An 18580-nucleotide genomic window follows, 5' to 3' on the forward strand; every position below is an offset into this window, starting at 1 on the left:
TTGTAATCAAAACTGGCAAAAGAAATTGGCAAATAGTCGCAAAAAGTGTAGCGAAATTTGCATACGTTATACGTTATGGAAAAATCGAATATTTTTAAACTTCAGTTCACATAGAAATAAAGAGTTTTCCCGAAATGTACAACAAATGCGATTTTCACTGGGTAATTTGGAACACCTGACTACCAGCGAATCGATTAACATTTCGGTGGGCTGATTTGGAAAATAAGTCAGGATCATCAGGATCTTCCCTTATCCTTAGAAGGCCATTTCCAAAAGATAAAGTGACTGCACTGTTGGGAGGGCGAAATCCAGGTGTTGTTTTCCATCAATGTCGCTGTCCTTCCACGTGCTCCACCGGATCTCCGAGTTGCCTCTGGCGGATGATTGATGATTGCTCTGACGCTTCCTGCAAGCTGAGATTGCTCTAAACCCACTCCTGCTCCTCGTGGGGAAATCACAGGATGCGAAGTGAGTCTGCGAGGTTACAAATAGTGGCTGAATATATCAGCGCGTTGTAGGAACTGAGACTTTAAAGAGTGCTCATTGGCGTCTGATTATTTAGATAAATAAGGGGATACATTTCACTCACTTTGTTTGCTGGCAGTAAATGATCCATGAAGATTCTTCGTTTCTAGAGGAAAAGATACAGACATCTCTTCAACCGACTAGATTTTTCTATTTTATTAGATACGGATTACCAGCAGTAAAACGTATAAGTAAAGGATAAATTTCACTAAATTAATAACAGTAAAGATAACAGTATCTTACCGCTTAATCAACACACCAATTATTCCGTTTCTATTAAGATATATATGTACACGAAATCGCTCAGCTCTAATCTGGGCCCATAGTTTGAAGATCCTTCCACATCCCATTAAAACAAATGAAAGCAATTTGTGTGAAATCTACAAATGAAAAACGGAAAAACAGAAAAAACAGAAAAAAGAAAGAAAATGCACCGGCAGGTTCCTACTCGAATATTCCCAAACAAATATGCAGGGCCTCCACCAATCCCATCATCTCCCATTATTCGAACCTCGAACGTGTCAGTGTAAGTTCAAGTGTAGCCAAGAGTGGAGAAGTCAGGAGTAGGAGCAGGAGCAGGAGCAGGAGCAGAAGTGCTCCAGCTGACTCCACTGGAGCGGATGAGGACGAGTGCCGATGATGATTGCTGGCGTCGCCAGGAAAATGGAAGTCGGGACTCGGGTGGGAGTGGGAGTGGGACTTTTCGGGCCTCGTCCGATGATTGTGATGGGCACAAAAGCCAGCGTCTCATGAAAAATGCATGCGACTCGGCTGCCTCATATGTATTATGGCTTGTTGAACTCCGTCGCTGGCGCTGCCCCCATCCTGCCATCCGACCCACTCCTCCTCCCCGTTGTAGTTCAAGTTGTAGTCAAAGTCGCATCGCATCACTGCCATGGCCTGTTAAATTAATAAAGGACAGCAGCAGCAGGACCCTGACAAAAATGTTGTATGCTGGCGAAGGTTTGAGGTTTGTTTTTCAACAGCTGTGCCGGGAAAAAACTGGATGGAGCGGAGTCTGGGATAATATGTTTAATTTTCCCCAAACATATTTCCCCAGCTCCTGCTGCTCCTCCTGCTCCTGCTGCTCCTGGCCTTTTTCATTTGTTATTTCGGTCTTTCGGCTAGTGTTTTCTTTGATTTCCGTGTGCTGGGGCCACCAGCACAGCGCATTTGTCTAACCGAGTGGAAGTTCTCAATCCCCCAACCCCTTGTGTGCTCCATCCTTTTTTTATAAATTTTAATTTCCGTTTGCATTTTGCACGTTTTTCATAATTCATGCTCTCGAAGTAACTAGATTGATGAGAACCGTTTCCAGGCGGGCATTTGCGGGCATTTGCGGGCTGTCCACTGGGCTTATCCCCACCCAAAAGGCCAGGGAGGAACACCACACCGCCACTCACATGCATAATCGTGCGGAAATGCCAGACACACTAAGCTGACCCAGGCCAGAGTCTTACTTATATATATGTGCATATATATGGCGTACGTACATAGAGATATATCTATAGATACGTATCCTCGAGTGTGTGCCAGTAAATCGCTGTATCTGAGCCAAGGCATCACCAATCACCCTGCACCACCCACTCCACCCCACCCCACACCACACCACCCAGTGGATCTCAACCCTTTGCCGAAACAGCTGCCTTGGCTGAAAGTCCTGCTTGATTCCGCCGAAGCTCCTGTTGGCTGCACTGCAAATAAAGCAAGGTTGAGTTTTTTATTTGAATGACTATTCTTGCTGGCTATCTAAAGAATACTAGTTATATATCAGAATATAAGTTATAATGTATATAGTTTCCTTGGTAAATTGAATCACTTTTCCCTAGCAATTATAAGTTGAAACATTCAATATGTACTTTAATGCACTTTATAGGGCATATTAACAGGTATTTCGTCACGTGCATTCCTGGTGGCATGCTGGTGGTGCTGCTGGTGGCTCTGCCACTGGAGGTGGTGGTGGTGATGCATCCCCACAGGGCCATTGACTAATAGGATTTGAAGAGCGTAAAATTGGTTCGTTGTGAACATGAAATATGCAGTAAATCCTTTTGCGCCCCGTTGCCGTTGGTGTTTTCCTTTAATATTTGCTGCAACGTTGTTGCAGCTTAAATATTCTTATGCCCCGACAGCGAGGTCCTGACTTCTGCTCTGTTTTCCCCCGAAACCACCCTCTTCGTCCTGGCCCGTTCGTCCTTTTTCGTGGAGGCCAATGCACGCGCAGTTTGTTGCAATTTCGCGGTTCGATTTACACCCAACTTTCAGCCCCACCCCTCCGACGTTGTCGTTGTCGTCGTCGTCGTCTCGGCGCGATGGTGTGTTTTATTATCACAAATAAAGCGCAATCACTGTTGTGGCACCCGCTCTTGCGCCCAATTCCACCCACTCTGCCGCATTTCCACCGATTTTCCACCCACATTCAGCCACTGAAGGAAGCCCAAGCAAGCATTGCATTTTTCATGTCTGGATTTCGTTCGTGTGGCAGCCTGAAATATTGCAAATAGTTTGGCTCCTTCTCAATTGCGTGAAATATGAAAAAGCCCGGGAAAATTTGTAGTATAAGCCTCGCCGCTCCAGTGCGGCAATGCACTCGAGATTTACTTAACGTTTCGCTGCCATTGCAGTCTCCTAATGTTTGCCTCTTTAATTGTCCCCGTTGCTGCAAATGGCCGGGCATTTGTTTTCATTACTGCCAGGAGTAGAATGCCAGGACAAACTGGCCTGGAGGTGGACCAGTTCTCAGGACTAGCTGAGGCTGGGCGGTAATTTGGATGCACTTGGGAGAAATAGCCAGCTCTACTTCATTCTTAAAGTGGGATCTCCATCAAAAGTCCATGCGATTAACACAGATATTGGGAATTGCAATGTGAAAATATTTATGCCCAAGATTTTGTATTACATATTGGTTAATTATAAGATTTAGATCGGCTTTATCAAGGGAATTAGCAAGGTGATGAACTTGACAATGGTACTTTGGCGTTTTTTAAAGTGTAGCCGCCTGGGCTGGCGACAGCGATAATTGTGAGCCGTATTTATGCAGTCCTTAAAGAGGCCGCTCCTCGATGCGAATGGCCGGAATCCCCTCTAATGCCACTCAGCTGGCTGCCAAGGACTTTTGCCGGCCGTCTTACGGCTAAGTCGCCTCAAGTCTAAGACTCCGCTGCCTCCATCGTTCATTCAACTGCAGCTTGGCTGACTTCCGGCGTTGGCTTTTATGATAAATTGAAACAAATAGCCAGTAACACCAGCTCGCAAGCACACAGAGGCACAGGACCTGGCTTATCAGAAAATTGCGCTCAGCTGTTTATGAAAGCATAACAATGTTAGCTGGCCCGGCCATTTCAGCGCTCCAGCTCCAGCTCCAGTTCCGAGGTTGGACCTAGGGCCAACATCAACATGATCATCAAGCTGAATGGCTGCTCCTGGAGTCCTCATCCTTTACTTTCGGCCTGGCTTGCTGGCTGGCCGTCGCAGCACATAACTCACAAGTAGGATAAACAATTTACTTATCGCCACTGCAGCCACGTCAGATGGAGTTTGTAGTTGGTAGCTGGTGGCTGCTGGCTGGTAGCTCGGAGTGGGAGTAGCTTCTTGCCCGGACCAAGATTCAGTCTCCGCCCGAGACGTTGGCACATCAGCGCGCCACATTGGCAAATAAATCATAATAAATAACTTGAAAAACGAAACACCTTTGCGCACAAAAGTTGCACGTCCTGTTTCTGGCAAGCCGTACGAGTAAAAGTTTTTGCCGGGGCAAAGATGGTTAGTTCAAGGAGGGCTATATCAGTCTGCTGGAGGAGGTTTAACTCGCCAAATGCAGCGAAAAGTTGCGGTAATATAGATACATTTAAATGACAGAACTTGCACGTTAGAAGCATTATTTATTAAACGCATTAGGGGGGAATTTCAAAAGAAAAGCATATCTTATTTAAATGCTGTTGTAAATTTCGTGCCTCTAAAATGTAAGATTTTAATATATTTCCTTACCACTTACTCATACGCGAATATGATTGTCCCTTAATTAAGCAACATTTTAAACAATTTGCAGCCGTTTTGAAGTGCATTCCAACGTCGGCTTACCACTACTCTTCATTTCAATACATTGTACTTCCCGTTTCCGCTGACAGTTGGTTTTGGTGTTAGTGGCTGCTTACAGTTTAGCACTTGGCCAACTTCCAGTGCGAAAGAGATAGACGAGGGCCAGGGCTCAATTCCTGCAACTGGTGATAAAAATTGATACATAACTTGCATAAATCAGGCGCCTGCCACACATTACGCATACGCCATGTGTGCGGCGCTGTGCTGGTGGCGCGTCATTTATTAAATTAGCCACAGCATTAGCCACCCCAGGTAATTTGTAAATTTCTGACAGATGCGCTGATAAACTCATTGCCGGGATTTCTTTGTGCGCCGATGGTCGGGCGTTCGGGTGATTTGTGATTTATGCGGGTCTTATTACGGCTGCCTACATAACAATACTTTATTCGCAATACTTGGGGCCAAACTTAGCGTAACATCACAAGGGCGCGTGAGTGGTGAACGGGAATGGCAACGGGAATCGATTGCCGGCGAGGACTTCGATGGAGTTCGCAGCTCTCGTGGATTCGGATTCTGGGATTCGGGATTCGGGGATTCGGGGATTCAGGGCGCCGTCTCCGAGCGTCTGAGCCTGGTTAACTCCGGATGGGACGACAGCATATTGTCCTTCTCCGGCGCCGGCGGCGGTTTCGGCAGACTGAAGAATTTCTGTAAATTAAATTTGTGAAAAATGAAATTAGGCTACGGCTGCTTTGCATAATTTAGATTATAAATTAGATGTGCCAGCAAAACTCCAGCGTGGCTCATTGCTCATGAAGCGGAAGCGGGTTGAAGAACTCTTGCCACTTTGGAGAAAGTAATTACAGGGAAATTGCCTGGCTGATTTTCATATTTTGTTGCACGTTTGCCTAAGAGATTTCCAAACTGACTTATCCTGTTAGCAGTTTATACCTAAATTCTGAGATAAATTCATTCATGATAATTTGGAAAGAATTCTCCAAAATATTGCATGCTTATATGGCCATAATATTTTGTGATTAAAATGGGTACACACAATCGATTTATATCCCAATTGGCCAGTTTTACACCCGGGCAAACAGCAAAAACTCGACCCAGATTGCACTCACATCGTGTTTGCCAAAGTGACCCGCCTCCTCCATGGTGTCCGGCAGCTTCTTGTGCAGGGTCTCCGGCAGGAAGAGGGCCCCAATGCCGCCCAGCAGGAAGAGGATGCCCAGGATGTAGTACGGTGCCCGGATGTCCACGGTGGTGCCCAGGTAGACCAGGTACGGGGCCAGCACTCCGATGGCGTTGGCCAGAATGGTGCCCAACGCCACGCCCGTCTGACGCATGCACGTGGGATAGATCTCCAGGCACTGCAGGTTCACCGTGAAGAAGGTGAGGGCGTTGAGGAACTTGATGAACGTGGCCAGGTAGATCATCAGGTTCTCGTACCGCTCGTCCGTCGAATACACAATGATGGGCAGGCAGGTGACGAACGAGATGAGGAAGGACACGGAGTTGGTGAACCGCCTGCCGTACGTATCGCCTGGTGGAAATTGGAAAAGTGGGTAAGAGGACCCATCGCCGGTGATGGACTGCTCCAATCAGCGTGGCGTCACACCCCGCAGCACTCACCCATGTAGCGGCCCACAACGTAGGCGGGAATTTCCACAATGCTCTGAAATAAAAAGTTCAGGAACGGATTGCCCGCCATGCGGGAGCTGAAGAGCACCAGCGTGAAATAGGAGACGGCCACCACGCACCTGGAAAGGAGTGAATCAGCAGTTAGAGATGCAAATTGCTTTTGGTGTGAAGTCCCAAGTGCAGTTAGAAAAATCATTGAAATACTCGCAGCAACACGCGATTTTTATGAAATATATATACATTCTGTGGAATCACTAGACTTTGCCCTGGAAGGAACCCAATTAAATTAATAAAAATTGCCTATAAACCCAGTAAGTTTTTGCAGTATTTTCCTAACTCAGCACTTAGTTCCAACATTTTCCCGCGGTCCATCGACATTCCTCACCAGCTGAAGCCCATGATGGTGGTGTTGCGCGCCAGCCGCCAGCCAGCGAAGAGCGATGCGATGCCGTAGGTGACGTCCTGCTTGTCCCGACTGTAGATTTCCGCCAATTCCTTCTCGGTCATGTCGAAGCGATGTCCGTTAATTTTGGCTATCTTCTGCAGTTGGACAATGGCCTCGCGGAAGCGCTGTTTGCTAATCAACCATCGGGGCGATTCGATGACGTATCTGCAGGAAATTTAAGATTTTGCAGTTTCAGGAAGGATGAAGGTCTTTTACAGAGTGAGTTGATGGGTGAGGGGATGGAATGGCCTTATGTGGGCTGGAAAACTTTCTAACTACTACATTGACCAACTTAAGAAACAATTAGTGTCACGGCAGAAACTTGGAAGATGATTAGAGTTTCGTGGGCTTTGCTGCGTGACTTACTTGGAAAAAAGCAGAACCATCGCCGTGGGTATCGAGGTGAGCCACATGAAGGAGTCCCAGTGGCGCAGCCACCAGTAGAGCAGGGGCATTAGAGTGGTGCCGATGGACCAGCCGCAGCTCTGGAAGAAAGCAATTCGACTCCGGTCCTCCCTGGACACAAATGGAGTGGGTGCATCAGCAATAAAAGTTGGACAAAAAGTTTGGCGAAACTTACTCCCGCGAGATTTCCATGCCGATAATTTGTGGCGATTGGAAGAGGCTGTTCACGGTGAGGCCCACGATGCCGGACATGATGAGGAACCACGTGTACGAGCTGGTGCACATGATGGACCCAAGGCGTCCCAGGGAGCAGAAGACCACGCTGATATAGTACACAAACCTGCGACCGTAGCTGCGGCCAAGTGGACAAATTCAATTACCGGCGCTGCCATAACTTAGTTAGGTGGAAGTCGCGCTACTTACGAGTCGCCCATTTGTCCCAATATAAATGAACCGGCCACCTCAGTCACACGACCCACCACGAACACATTTGTCACGAACAAATCCTTGGCGCACACCCAGTTGTGGTCCGTGGGGATGGTGCTCTCGTACCAGGTCTTGTCGTAACTCCAGCCATTCTGGCAGGCTGAAAGGACGAGTGGGAGTGGGAGTTGGAGTGGGAAATGAGGACTGGGTCGTAAAATGCATTCGAGTGCAAAGTTGCAAATATTTATAAGAAGACGGCAGCAGGAGCAGCCAAATGCCAAGTAATTTCGCCACTAATCCGGCAAACGTATGTATTTGCTTTCTCTTAAAAAGTTGTTTGATGGAAAACGGTTGGCTCGTTAAATATTTGGCAATAAGCCCAGCACTTGATGAGGTTTCACAGAAAGTTAACACAAATAAATAACTGCACATGGTGGAAATAAAAAAGCTGCCTATCTTAGCTCTTGAAATTCAGGAGCAAATTCAAGTTAACGTTGTAATTTATGTATGCACCTTATCAAAAATGGTTTGTATCTTTTTAAGAAACATGGAACTCACCTTCTGTTGTTTTGCTCCGATTGCCATTCCAAGCTGACCAGTCCGTGATCTCTGAGAAGTTCATTTGAAACATTTCACAGTTGCTGAAGGTCTCCCTTCCTCGGTTGTCAGCCTGTCTATTCCAAAACATGATTCAGTTATTGAACTTGGCTGGCTGCATTCCCACTTACTTGGGCAGGGTAATGTCCCGCCACTCCTCTAGTGAAAAGTTGGTGTTTTCCCTGCCTGGCACTGTGCACCAGTGATCGGGTATATTGAGGGCCAGGATGATATTCATGTAGATCATGGCACCGCTGAAGGCCAAGCCGCCGACAAACACGAAATTGTATAGCGTTTGATACCGCCCATGGTTGCCCGCCTTCTCCATCAGCGCCTGGAAGGGATCATTGAACTCCGAGTCGTCCACGTCCATTTGGGAAAAGTGTCCCGAGACTTGGGAGGCCTTGCGGCTGTTCGCCTGTTCCTTCTTGTCTCTCATTTTGCACTAACAGTTTTCCCAGTGGCTGTGCAGTAGTCCCCAGTCAGTCGAAGGGCCAGATAAGCAGACTAATCTTTATGGCATCTGGTGCACAGAATTCCGCTCGGATGCAGAGATTGCTAGGCAATTATCTAAGGCAGATTGCCGGCGCTCCTAACCACGCCAGTTGGCGCCAAAACGTTGTTAAAATCTTTAAATTGTGAATATAAAATCATATTGAGGCATATACGATTTGCTTGTTTGGGCGGCATAAAATAATTCCTGACTATATGGTGCTCATAAATAGCAGCCATACTATCTTGTTGATAGATGTCTGCTAACTGCTACAATTTGTATTCACTTGACAGATATATTTGATTTTCATTTTAATTGATCTATTATTCTTCCACGTATTTTTTTTTATAAATATATTAAAATATATTTTAATTTCTTATTGTTTCACTTACCACTTTTTTGGATTGTTAGCACAAAAACTGAGATGAATTCGATGGGTTTTTTTTCTTAAATGATTTTCTTTAAACTAGTATTGAAACTATCATTTATGAGTTACAGACACATGAAAAACTCATACAAATCTGAGGGACATTTGGAAATCAGAACGGATTTTGGCTGCTTTATTGCAGTTTTCACATCACGTCGCCAAAGGCGAATCTTTTGATTAGGACGCCTGCGAGAGCGCATCAACTGCGGCCAACACGCGATGGTGCTATTCTGAGTGCCCGAACGGCTGTGGGTCGACTTATCAGTCCGAACGAGCAACTGATAAGAGTACGTGTATCTGATTTACACCAAATTGTTTATAACAATTGCGAGAGCCGGGCGCCCTCAACGTGTCCAAAATGTGCCTGAAGGCGATGGCTTTCGCATTGAGCAGGTTATGTATTTTACTCGCAGGGCTCGCAAATCTAATCACCTTTCTCCGCCGCCACTGATAAGGGCATTTTGGGTCATTATGCTAATCGGTTGGACAGCAAAGTAAATGGTTAATTGGGATCTAATGAGCCCGGTGAATTGCGCAATGTTGTAGTTGGTCGTAAAAGTGTTTACATTTCGATTGCTGTCAGTTGTATAAGAAAACTATTGTCATTGATATGGGGCCTCCAGGCGATTGCAGATGCAATTTCAACTTTATAGATGCCATAAGCCAGTAGTCCAGCGAGTAGTCCGTAAGTCGCTCAACTGATAAGATAGACACAAGACGCATTCGAGAACCAGAAATATTTCGGAGACTAGACAAAGCAAAGACACACGGCTATAGCTCCGAAATAAGCCCGATTAGAATCTTTTGATATATGGCCATTTAAGCCACTCCCACTCCCACTCCCACTGCCATTGCACTTGCACTTTGACGTTACGGTTTTATCTGGAATTTATGTTTTATACATTTTCCATTGTTTCTATGTGCTTATTGGATTAAATAAACGATTATCTTGGTGCTCGTTTTGAGCTGCTACCGCATTTGAGTTTCGATTGTGACTGAAACCAAGCCGAGAACACGTTGCTGGCAATGAGATAGAGTCCACTTGGCTGGGCTTGTGCAAATGCAATAATATCAATTTTCATATTTTCATATACTGGCTACTGGCTACTGGCCGAGCGAAAGACAAAAGCAATTTAACAATTTACTAAAGCACTTAAGCGCAAATTCAGTTCCCGGCCGCCCGACTAGACGCTGTAAAAAACTAAGCCAGCGACGACTGCCACTCTATGAATAAACATCATCATCGCCACCACCATCACCAGCGGCACCAGATAGTATAGATCTGGGATAAGAAGTGAATCTGTAAATTTAATCAGAGCGGCGTTCGTCTGCTGTGTCGCTGTGCTAATCCATTGACTGTCACCGACACCAACTAGGCGTGTTTATCGGAGCGCGACGGAGATTCAAAGGTTCCTGGTTTGAAAATCGTTTAGATTTCAGAAATCTTGAGATGGGCTTAGGTGAATCACATTAGCTGGCGAGGTCATTCGCTAAATTTCAATTGCCTGGAACCCAAAGTGTAGTCCAAATTGCTTCTTAAAGCCATTGGGGCGGCCTCTTTTGCCCGATCAAAAGCTGGAAATCGCTTAAGTAGAGCTCTGCCCATCGAAAATTATGGACAACTGAAACCAAGGGTATGGGAAAGTCAATGCCAATAAGAGTCAATGAAAGGTAATGACTTGATATATAAAAATAGTTTCTTTTATAAGCTGAAAGCATTCCAATCCATCCAAATGATAACACATTCTCACAGTGCTTACTTTTTAGATATGTTCATTTTTATTTAAAGAATTTTTATTTTGATTTATGCATAAACATGAATCATCATTTTCCACCGACTTTTGGTTTTATTTTTGAAAATTTCTTCTAAAATTTACTGAACTCTGAATACTTTAGTTTGCGCTCTCGTTTTACGTTGTGTAATGGAATTTGAATGGTTTTTGTTTTGTTTTGCAATTGTAATGTGTTGACCTTATGATCGATTTTGTGGCTCCTTGTTAGGTTAAACTTTAATATTGCTTATATATTCTGTCTTTAAATTACATCATTTTACAGTGAAAATTAGAAAATGCTAGCACATGCTGTGTGGATGTGTTCGTTTTGTGTTTGCTTCTCATCTCATCTTCTGCTTCGTCTCTAAATATATAAATATTCTTCTGACTTTGTTACAATTTACAGTTGAAACACTTATATGTACTTGGGAGTTAAATTTAAAAATGCCTATAATCCAGTATTTCACATCCTCTTGTCATATATATGTCTTTAACCTTATCTTCGTCTGGCTGTAACACGTGCGATTTGTTTGTTGTTTAAATTTGATTTAATTTATTTGCGATTAGAGTTAATTGAGTTACAATATGAATATCGATATCTTATGTCACAAAATATGTTCAGGTTTAATTACGCTCTGAGTAGAAGTCAAAGCGTTTTCCGAATAAACTCATTTACATTTTGTCAATTGCTATATTAGAATCATATGCTCTACGCTTAGTTATGCTATTCATTAATATGTATTTTAATCAGCTTTAATTTAAATATATTATTCGTAGTTGTTGTGCCGTGATAAATATTCGTTCATTTATTTAACTAATTGCTGAAAACTGATTAAAAACATTTGCGCTGCCTGACTAATTTCATTGTCTGCTTTTGATTATCGCTAAATCGCTCATAGTGGATACGTTCTGATATCATCTATAAGTGGCATAATAAATCTTAACTGGATCATCCCATATATATACACACGATCCGGACACGACACGCTACGATTGGAAAATATTGCTTAGCGTACATTACTTTTGTTTGCTCGATTTGGCAATTTTCGGCATTAATTTATACAAGTTTTTGACGGATTTGCACGATGCATTCATTCGATTTACATTGTCCTTATACGATATTAACAAATTAAAATTAGTTTCGAATGGCAGTTGGTGTTCTGTTTCTTCTTATGTTTTCTATTTTTGTTTATAAATATTTTGTTTGGTTGCTAAAATTGAATTGGTCTATTGCTTGCACCGAGATTAGTGCCTTAAAATAGGAATCAACTTCTATGTGTGTATGTTATTAAAACGTTTGAAATGAATCTATTTAAAATGCAATTCAAGTTGGACGTTTCACAATATCACGTTGAGAAATATGCATACACAAAGCAATTAAACAGTAATCAAATGGCAAATCATACAAGTCTCATTCAATGCATAGCTTCAAACTAACTAAAAATAGTCAAAATATATTATATAAATATTTTCGTTATATCACTAAGTATATAAAATTTCTCCTTTTCTGCAGATTGTGTATGTATATAAGTCTGTAAAGTCTGTATTTATATATAAGTGTTAAATATTTGTGTAAATGCCAACATTATCGGAGGAAGGATTGACTGACTCTGACTATCTCTGCTTGCTATCTCTCTTTCCTTTAAACACATTCCCCACTATACCGCTCTCTCTCTTAACTGTCTGTCTATCTCTCTCTATACATACTATACATTTGAACTGAAAGACGCGTGTTGGCCTTTTGTTTTCACTATCGAATCACAGCAATTGAAATACACTTAACTCAACGGGAGACTAAACTAAGAACTTGATGTAGTAAATGGGTTATTGATCCTCCAGTCTGTCGTCCTGATCCTGCAGCAGCTGTGCTCCAACACCGGAAGCTGCTACGCCGCCATTTCCGGTAATGCTGCCCGTATTCTTGCGCAGATGATTGCGCAGCATTACCAGATTCCGGTTCAGTGGCAGGTTGCTGGCCATGGAGGAAGATAGGCCGCCGTTGCCGCCGCCGCCGCCGCCGGAGGAGCTTGGTGCATGTGGCAGCGTGTTGCAGATGTTTCCCAGCGGTGCCGAATGGGCGGTGGGCGAGGTGGCGGTGGCCACTCCGTGGGGCGTCAGGGTCCCAGTGGTTCCATGGCTCATGGTGCCAAGACCAAGGCCAAGACCCATGCCCATGCCCGAGCCCACGCCCAGCAGCAACTCGTGGGCCAGAATGGTGGGCAAATGTTAAGTGCTGCTCTTCAGCGGACCCGACGATAGCGAACTGCTGCTGACCCCCGAATCGCTCGACTTCTCGCTAAGCCCTCCACGCGTGAGCGTATCGTCCGCCATAAGGCCGTTGCCGCCGAGAAAGGACTTCTTGCCCAGTCGTCCTCCGCCGGGCAGAGTGGTTTTGAACGGATTGTCCTTGCAGCGGCGGGCGCTCTCCACGCGCTTCATAATTTCACTGGAGCACTTGGTCACCACGTCGTCCAGGCTATTCGACTCGTCCGTCGAGTTCACCGCCTGGGTGGGTGTCTGTGAGCTTGGAAGCGGCGATCCCTCGTAGCATCCAGAGTCGCGGGGAAAGTGGCGTCGACCAAAGGGCGAGGCTCCATGCTTTATGTTGATGTTATTTAGGCGGGCTTCGTCATTTTCCGAGCTGGAACCGGCTATATCCACATCGGAGCCTGTGCGGGCGAAATTTGTAGCTGTGAGTATGCGTGATGTGTGGGTGGGTGTGGTGTTTAGTGCGGGGTTAGAGTAGGTTAGGTTAGGCTTTATAAATGTGTGGCTTATTTAAGCAATGATTCACAGAGAAGGACGACACTAGTTGAAACCATGTTTATGGTTACCTGATAACGACTTTATTGTACCTCATCTAGGTCTAATAAAGTTTCGATCTAAGCTAATGAACTTCACAATTCACAAAAGGTTCGCCATTCACGGAAATCGTTGCATAAATGAGCCAAAGTTTGAGGAACTCAAGCGGTCTTTAAGGTGACTAGACTTACATTCAATGTCATGCAGCAGTTGCACAGCCGTCAGCAGCTTGGCACGATGCTCCTGGTTGAGGATGCCCAGGTAATCCAGGTCGGCGGGCTCCAGTTCCTTGAACAGCTCGAGGTCCTCGTAGCTGCAAATGGAACGATAGGTGAAACAATCCAACAAAAATATTGTTGGTAAATTTGTTTCATCTACACCACTTACCCGTTGAGCACAAAGACGGAGGTGTACTCCTTCAGTCCGATGCGAATCAGCAGGTCCTCCACGGAGCAGGGTCCACCATTGTGGCTGCCATTCCCAGAATTAGCCAAACGGGTGCCGAGGGCCAGAGTCTTGCTGCTGGAGTTCTTCATTCGCTGCTCCGGCAGCACCTCCACGTTGATGAACTTGAAGTGGCCCACGCGGCCGTGACATCGTCCCTTCCAAATGCCCGAGGCGTTCATCGACAGCACATCGATAAGGTCGCCCTTCTGTAGATGGGAAACAAGATTATTAGATTACCGTGCTTCAAGGAATCTCTTTGGGTAGTTAAGAAAGCTTATTATAGGCAGGGGACTCCTGCCCATCAAGTTGAATATTTTGTTGAACTCAGCAACTCACCTTGAATTTGAGCGCCTCCTTGTCGTAGGGATTGGGCAAACTATCCACGAGAGCCTTGGCCTTGCAGATGCAGCTGGCCATCGAGGTGCGATCCTCGGCCGAAATCGAGCTGTGCGGACTGCCAGGACGAACCAGAGCCTGGGTGCCTGTGGACGAAGGGGGCTTGATAAATATTTGCCCTGCTTTTTTGGGCCAAAGTTTGTCCTGGCAAATTTCCAATTAATGCGCCCACAGCCAATTAGCCGCAGGACCCAAGGAATTTACTATGGACAAACATCCAGCCATGCATGTTCGAACTCACACTCATTCGTTTGGTTAATTAAAAACTTTTCAAATATTTTCACACACACATACTGCACATTCACTTGGCCCTTAAAATATTCAAATATGCACTTGAAGTTTCCCATTATTTTTTCGGGCTGTTGTTTTCTTTGCGTTGCTTTTGTTTGGTTTTGCGGGCCAAAGCTTTTGGCTAATCCTTGCTTTGTGTCCTGGCCACATGGAAAATAAAGTATTTCTCCTTGCACTTTTCAAACTTGCCCACCCATCCAGTGCCCATCCAGTTAAGCCGATGCTCCTGCTCCTGCTCCTGCTTCTGTTCCTCCGGTATTGCCTTTTATTTGGCCAAAAGTTTTGTTCATTAAAAAGGAAGCGGTTGCCCTTCATTTAACCACGCCCCCGACATTGCAATCTGCCCCGCCCATCGGCACTTGGCCCCTCTTTGGCCTCCCGAGGGGCTGGCCTCCCGGCAGATGGCAGAGCAGCAAGTGCATTAAAAATTCATTAAGTTTGCAAAATTTGAAGGAGCAACAAAAAACCGCAACAAGAACTACAACTGTTAATAGACCAATATGCAAGCAAGCCAGCCAAGCCAGCCAAGCCATCCAAGCCAGCAAGGCAGTCTGGGAATTTTTCCATGGCCATCGGGAAGGAATGGAGCAGCCAGCAGACAGCTTGCTCCTGCAGCAGGCGAAATCAAAGCCCAAAAACTCTAAATTGCCAGCTCAGACAAAGATACACAGCCAGTCCCGGTTGGTTGTGTATATACAAGTACAACCCCCGTATCCCTATCCGTATCCGTATCTCCATTGCCATCGCTATCCGCATATTCGTATACTTACTCGAACCGGATGCGCTGGGCAAACTTTCCACGGAGCTGGCCGAGCAGGCGAACGCCTGATCGCTCATGCTGCCACGGTCGGTATTATCTTGGGAATTGCTGAAATCCCTCGACGTATCCTTTGTGGCAACAAAGTTTCGTCCATTCTCATTAAATGCGCCAATTTCCTTTGCCGAGCTACGCATCTCGCCCGACTAACAATCCAATCCATGCCAATCCCCAATCCCCAAGCCCGGCCGGAGTGAAGTGAAAGTTATCCGTATTTTTTCCGTGTGTTTTGGTTGCGTCGTGCACGTCGTCGTCATCGTTGTGCAATAAATTGCATGTTGAAGGGAAGGCACCAAAAACAAGAACAGGAACAGGAATAGCAGGAAAAAGTTTTGTTAGTTAAATCATTAAAAAGTTTAAAACGAACATACCAATACGTTCAGGCAGCGGAGGAGGAATTAGAGTCTTGACTTTCTCTACACGGAGCATAAATGGTAACACATATATGCGACTTTGCATTCTACATTAATGGCTGGCTTTATCTTAATTTTGTGCCTATTCCGGAAAAGTCCAATCGCATTGTATGAAAACATGTTGCTGTGCAGAATATTAGGCCTTTGGCACTGACTGCATTCGTTTCTCTGGGCCTTAAGCTGCGATGCTAGACACCAAAACTTTGCTCATATTTTTTTGGCAGGCCTCGACTCGCCTCGAAAGTTTGGCCGAGATGAACTTTCACTTTTGCAAAGCGCGCTAAAGCCGTGCAAGCGGCCATAAAAACTCATTAAACTGGCATTTGCATTTAGAGTGCATGTCGCACCAACGAGTTGTGGTCCAGTCGGGCCATTATGAGGCTTTAGCTCTTCAGCTTTAGCTTCAGCATTAGCATTGCTGTTGGCTAAGGCCTCGATGAAGCCAATTGCTTATGCAAGCCCCCAAGGGGCTAATTACATTTCGCAGGCCACATAATGTGTCAACAAAATCTCCGTGGCTGCATCTGCGATGCAGTTGTGTCCTCTTCCGCCTCCAGCAGTGCCTCGGCATTAGCGTTTAATTAACTTACATGATGCACCGTGGCCTTTTGGCAAATGGTGTTCGCCTTGCCGTGCGGTAATCCGTTCTTTTTGGCCTTCGCGGCCAGCAGGCTGGGCGGCAGGCAGCCGTGGCCCCTGGTCACTCCGATGTCCTCGTAATCCGACGAGGGACTGGGCGACAGCGATGGTGATTCCCCGATTCCGCCGCTTAGGGTTCGATAGCGGGCCGTGCAGTTGTTGGTGCCAATCTGAAAAGGGGGTGGCGCAAAGCGGATTGAGTGCGTTTCCATATTAGCCGAGTTAGGGCAAGTCAACTTTGCAAATGAAATGGTCGCCGAACCTCACCTCCCAGCGCAAAGCCAAACCAATAGCATTTGCCGTTCGTATTCCGACAACGTTTAGCTGGCTTAAGTGCCAAACTCCGACTCCGGGAAAACAAGGAAAAAATACTAAAAGAGGCACGGCACGGGGAGCCGGGGAAAAACTTGGCTAAAAAGCTTTTCAAGTTTGTGTGCGTTCCTCGGTCGCCCGCTCGTTTTTATTTCCCTCTATCTACGTGCACTTCGGCTATCGTCCATTTTCGACCAGACGACATTGGCCAAATGCGAAGTTTGTTTGTCACAAAGAGCACTTAATCAATTTAGACGCATTCAGATGCAGTCGCCCAGCGTATCTGCACTCGTAGGAGTCGGAGGAGTTGGAGCAACTGGAGGAGCTGGAGAGGCGACCATAGCTGCAAGTTAAATGAGCCCGATCCAAGTGGAGCTCGCTTTCTGCACTTACCGACACCGTACTGAATCTGGAGGTAACGCTTTGCAGGTCTGAGATGGAGCCCGCGTAGTCGCCGCTTTCGCGATCGTGAGATCTGCAAGGATGGTAACTATTAGCAAAGGAGTAAGTTTAAGGTGTTCCAAAGAAAATTGGAAATTGTCGAGAAATTAGTGTTTTTGCCCTGCCACACAAATGGATTCTCTTTCAAATGATATCCATTTCACCTTTAAGTGCCCCCCTATAATGGCCAGAAAAAACTTGAAAATCGAAAACGGCAAACATTTTGACGGCAAACAATAAGCAAAGGAAAGTCGAAGGTGTCGGCCCGAGAGCTTGGCATGTATACACGACCCGAGTTCGAGTGGCAAACAAAGGTCATATAAATAAATACTTGATATCTTTTTCTTATTTCTTTTACTTGGCAGATTTTCCTTTTGCCATTTTGCTTCAACACTGTTGAGATTTTCACTTTTGGTTGCCTGTGCTGTTTGTTTTCCACCTTCGTTTCCCCATTCTCTTTGCCTTTCCCACGCGCTTCGTGAGAAGAAAAAGTTTTCTTTTCGTTTGGCTCGTTTGTGGCCCCAGCGGCGCACGAGGCGTATAAGTTATTTCAGCAAGTCCTTTTGTATGCGTACGTGTGGAAAACGCAGGCTCTCGCCCTCCTGCATGTTTCTCCATTTTCCCGCATTTTCCCCTTTTCCCAGCTTCCCAGGGCTACTGTCTACCTAGCTGGCTGATTGAGGAGCTGGCGCTCTGACTTGTGGATTGGCGTTGAAGTAGCAATAATGCCATTTCATTCAAGTGTCCCGGCCTGTCGATGTCTTGCTTTTATTGGATCCGGCATCTCGGATCCAGCATCCAGCTCCAGAATCCAGAATCCATATATATATCAGGAGTGTGGCATGCGTAACAATATGAAATTGATGACTTTCGGTTCGATGCGTTTCGATATGTGTTGCCGTCTGCCAGTCAAGCTGGTGTACCTCCTCACTCACTCACTCACTCAGTCAATCACTAATTCCCTCATTCAAGCCCCCATTCATTCATTGGTTCATTCGCTCATTCAATCGCTCGGCCTGGCTGCAGACCCGTTGATAACCGCACTAATGAAGTGAAGTCTACCCTTTTTCACCGATTTTTTGTGTCTGTCCGTGTGTCTGTAGGGTTCGGGGTGCACCTTTTTCGATTGACAAATAAACACGAGATGCCAGACTTGAGCTGTTTGATTGCTTTCGCCTTGGTCAGCTATTAGTGTTTGCTGGTCGAAAAGCTGGCCAAAAGCTCTGGCCTTTTCACGCCAGACTGGG

General features: G+C 45.6%; 2 protein-coding genes across 4 annotated transcripts in view; both read right to left on the reverse strand.

Moving 5' to 3' along the window:
- Positions 1-4388: 4388 nt before the first annotated feature.
- LOC6555281 (carcinine transporter) lies at positions 4389-10061 on the reverse strand. The gene is made up of 10 exons (XM_015153349.2): positions 8969-10061; positions 8215-8712; positions 8045-8160; positions 7484-7646; positions 7236-7412; positions 7022-7171; positions 6596-6820; positions 6202-6329; positions 5691-6112; positions 4389-5271 (listed from the first exon to the last, which is right to left on the reverse strand). The coding sequence occupies exons 2-10, from the start codon at positions 8520-8522 to the stop codon at positions 5167-5169; spliced, it is 1794 nt and encodes a 597-aa protein (XP_015008835.1). The 5' UTR covers positions 8523-8712; positions 8969-10061; the 3' UTR covers positions 4389-5166.
- Positions 10062-12988: 2927 nt separating this feature from the next.
- Positions 12989-18580, reverse strand: part of LOC6555283 (sterile alpha motif domain-containing protein 5) — a 158721-nt gene continuing 153129 nt past the window's right edge. For all 3 annotated transcript variants that reach the window (XM_026983900.1, XM_026983898.1, XM_026983899.1), the window contains 7 exons: positions 17286-17367; positions 16532-16750; positions 15482-15674; positions 14361-14506; positions 13965-14230; positions 13769-13890; positions 12989-13444 (listed from right to left, as the gene is read on the reverse strand). In XM_026983900.1, coding sequence (XP_026839701.1) covers positions 13002-13444; positions 13769-13890; positions 13965-14230; positions 14361-14506; positions 15482-15674; positions 16532-16750; positions 17286-17367 — 1471 coding nt within the window. In that variant the 3' untranslated portion in view covers positions 12989-13001. The remainder of the gene's footprint in view (positions 13445-13768; positions 13891-13964; positions 14231-14360; positions 14507-15481; positions 15675-16531; positions 16751-17285; positions 17368-18580) is intronic.

The sequence above is a fragment of the Drosophila erecta genome, unplaced genomic scaffold (genome assembly GCF_003286155.1).
Source record: "Drosophila erecta strain 14021-0224.00,06,07 unplaced genomic scaffold, DereRS2 tig00000000-arrow-pilon, whole genome shotgun sequence".
Taxonomy (NCBI): domain Eukaryota; kingdom Metazoa; phylum Arthropoda; class Insecta; order Diptera; family Drosophilidae; genus Drosophila; species Drosophila erecta.